At 35.9% G+C, this 3,393-nt stretch overlaps 1 protein-coding gene across 1 annotated transcript; it reads left to right on the plus strand.

Annotated features, from left to right (window-relative positions):
• The first annotated feature begins 628 nt into the window (after positions 1-628).
• Positions 629-3,024, plus strand: LOC144550641 (putative disease resistance protein At1g59780). Its single transcript, XM_078298628.1, has 2 exons — positions 629-1,533; positions 1,863-3,024. The coding sequence occupies exons 1-2, from the start codon at positions 629-631 to the stop codon at positions 3,022-3,024; spliced, it is 2,067 nt and encodes a 688-aa protein (XP_078154754.1).
• The last annotated feature ends 369 nt before the right edge of the window (positions 3,025-3,393 follow it).

Here is a 3,393-nt window from a genome sequence, read left to right on the forward strand (position 1 = left end):
TAGAATTTTGTAAAATAATATATATACATATTCAATCTGGCATATTTTGTAAGTAAACAAAATATATACACACTCAATTAGCAAGTAGTATTTTGTAACAAAAGAACTACCAATAAGCACCAATAGAATTAGAAACTAAGGTTGAAGTTCAGCTAAGAAGGGAATGATCAGCTTCTTCATTAATTCTAATTGTTTTAGTTTGAAGGATATATACATCAAAACATCGAAATAGAGCCAAGCAAATATGAAAGCAAAATTAATTGGCAATCATGCAAATTAACTACCGAAACACGGGCAAAGAATATGCATTTCTTACTAAGAAGTTACAAGGACAAGATAATAATTGCTTTTTAGTTGGTCTATATCCTCATGTGACGTGGGGAACGTAATCTAAGAGAAAGTACAACAGCTCTGAGGTCTAGAGTTTTGAAGTTACACTCACCATTTATAGTATTTTTCATTTTAAAATATTTCTTTTGCATTGCAGTTACATGGTTCATGAATTTGGGGTTGAATTGGATGTGAGGGTGTATTCTGCATGATTACACTGTTTTGATTAGTCAAACAAGGGTAGAAAAAGAGAGGGAGGAAGGATTTTGGGTGTGATTTTGAAAATTTTGAAACAGAGATGGATGCCTTACTCCTCACAATTGAATTGCTATCCCAACCTGACCTCCCGGATTTATTTGAAAAGTTTAAAACAGAGGGAGGGAAGTATGAACTGTTGGCCGTACAGAAAAGGCTGAGTAACAAAAAACTCAGGGTGCTCCTTCAGGACAAAAATCAGGCTATAATTGAAAGAATGCGACTAATAGCCTATAAAGTTGGAAATTTTGTGGGTGAGATTGTTGAACAAAAAGGAGGCTCTAGTAAGCAATCCTCCGATTCCAGGAGCCATGATTTCAACAAAGATTGGGACGAAATCAAATATTTAATCTTTGCAATAATGGGTAGACTCGATGTTTCATTTTTTAATTCGATCAACATCTACTGCGACAATATAGAGAGCATTGAAGAGATGCTTCTTGAGACATCAGATTGTTCAAACTATGGAGCACTAAAATTTAAGAAGCAGGGCCTAGTACTCCTCATGAAGAAAGTGATTCCAGCTGCTGTCGTTGTACCCTGGGAACTGTACAGTCTCCCTTCGAGGATTTCCAAAGCATGTAAAAAACAGCCTCTGGCTCTTCTCCTTATAGGGGGCCTCCTTTCATTCAAACCGATGACCTACGACACCTGGAACAAGGTGTCCGATGACCTACGACGCCTCAAGATCAAAGAGGTTAATATGAGGCACATTATTAACTACTGCTATGATGATTTACCTTACTTTCTCCAGCTGTGCTTTCTTTATTTTGCATGTTTTCCAATTGGTTACGAGATACCTGCAACCTCTCTAATTCACATATGGATTGCTGAAGGATTTGTTATACCCGACGGAGAATTGGGTATTGAAGGACCTGATAGACCAAAGGAAGATCAAGAGACTAAAGATGAGATGGCAAATCAGTACCTGGAGCAACTTGTCCAAAGGTATTTTCAATTTTATTTTAAATTAGCATTCGGTCTTATAATTTATAGGTGATTATTAGGTCTATGGTTTTACCCGTTGTGGAATAAATGACATCGCAGTTATTAATAGGATGGTTGCTATTTAAAACATTGGGTCATGGTTTCATAAAAAAAAGGTCATCAATAAAAATAAATTTTGTTTGTTTTATTATAGTAGTAAATAATGTTATTTGGTCTACTTCATGATAAACAAAACCAATTTTTTTTTTTCTTAGTTGAAGTAAACTGAGAAACTTTGGTCTTTTATAAATATATACTTGATGCTTCCTTATTTTCCTTGTCGCGTGCAGGTCGTTGGTTTGTGTTTCAAAGAGATCATTCTTAGGCACAATAAAAACTTGCCGAGTACCTCGTCCTATTCATGAATTTGCCATCGAACAATCCTCCAAGGATGAGTTTTTGGTTGCCAACCCAGATCAGGAAAAAATGGAATCCCTATTCCGTGTAGCAATCCATCAGGACAACAAGAAACAATACACGGAGGTGAAAAATAATCATATGCATTCCTTTATAGCTTTTAATTTTGACAGAACTGTTCTTGGAAGTGCCACGCTCCTCAGAGTGTTGGAATTGAGAAACTCCGCAATCCCAGAAACTGCTTTACCAAACATGCTTTACCTACAATATCTGGGCTTGAGGGGTAGCAACATATCCGAGCTTCCTAAAAATATAGGAGATATGAAATATCTTCAAACGCTAGATGTTAGAGATACAAGCATAGAAACCCTACCTGAATCTCTATGGAACATCAAAAAACTTCGCCGTGTTTATGTGAAACCAAGCTCCCAAATTAAAGGCCCACCCTGTGTAGCACCTATAGACAGCCTACATACCCTGAAAACAGTTGCGGCTCATGAGTCATGGGTAGAAAATATTCCACACTTCCTGATCCACCTTAGAAAGTTAGCACTTTGGAATAAGGGCATTCTAAAATGGGAAGATATTTCTAACCTATTGAGTCAAATGGATAAACTCATATCAATGGCAATTATAAGCAACATTATACCGTCAGAATCTGTTGATCTAAGAGCATTTCCAAACCTTGAGACGGTGAAATCAATCAAATTAGAGGGAAAATGGATTTGCAGGAAGCTTTTCATAGATAATGTTAAATTTCCACCAAATCTTGCAAAACTCACCCTAACCAATTCTGGTTTGAAGGAAGATCCCATGCCGACACTAGAAAGACTACAAGCTCTAAAATTTCTAAGTATAAAAGATGGAGCATACACAGGAAAGCAAATGATTTGCTCCGGAAATGGGTTTCCACATTTGAAATTTTTAGAACTTGCGAACTTGGAGAACTTGGAGAATTGGGAGATAGAATTTGTGATGGATGGATCGGTGAAAAAGATGGGTATTCCACAGCTTACCACACTGCGTGTTATTCAATGCCTGAAACTCAACAAGCTTCCTAATCTAGATCATGTTACTCATAAACTCATAGGTTAAAATGTTGCTTTCACTCTCTTCATATAATTCAGTTTGACTTCCTTTTTTCTTTTCTTTTTCTGGGCATGTGTGTCCCTTGTTTATAATGCTCATGTTTCAATGTATGTTGTGTTTTATGTATCCGTGTGTTAATTGTAATGTATGTTGGGATTATATTGAGTAAACCAAATGGTATATTTACTCTTTTTTAGTTTTTTATTTTATTTTTATTATGCATGTTTTCTTTAGTTTTAATTCTAGAACAGTGTTGTGATTTACTCGTGAGCATATTAAAAAAACTGCAAAAAATTCAAATGCCTTTCTCTACAAACAAGTTAACGGATTCTGGAATACTTTCACGAAGTTTGTTTTTCTATCAATGCGTTCTGA

Source organism: Carex rostrata, chromosome 2 (assembly GCF_964058835.1).
Source record: "Carex rostrata chromosome 2, lpCarRost1.2, whole genome shotgun sequence".
Taxonomy (NCBI): Eukaryota; Viridiplantae; Streptophyta; class Magnoliopsida; order Poales; family Cyperaceae; genus Carex; species Carex rostrata.

Bases quoted from the DNA above. Each gene is read 5' to 3' on its own strand.
- LOC144550641 (XM_078298628.1), top strand. From the start codon at position 629: ATGGATGCCTTACTCCTCACAATTGAATTGCTATCCCAACCTGACCTC. The intron at 1,534-1,862 runs GTATTTTCAATT...TGTCGCGTGCAG, and splicing joins CTGGAGCAACTTGTCCAAAG to GTCGTTGGTTTGTGTTTCAA.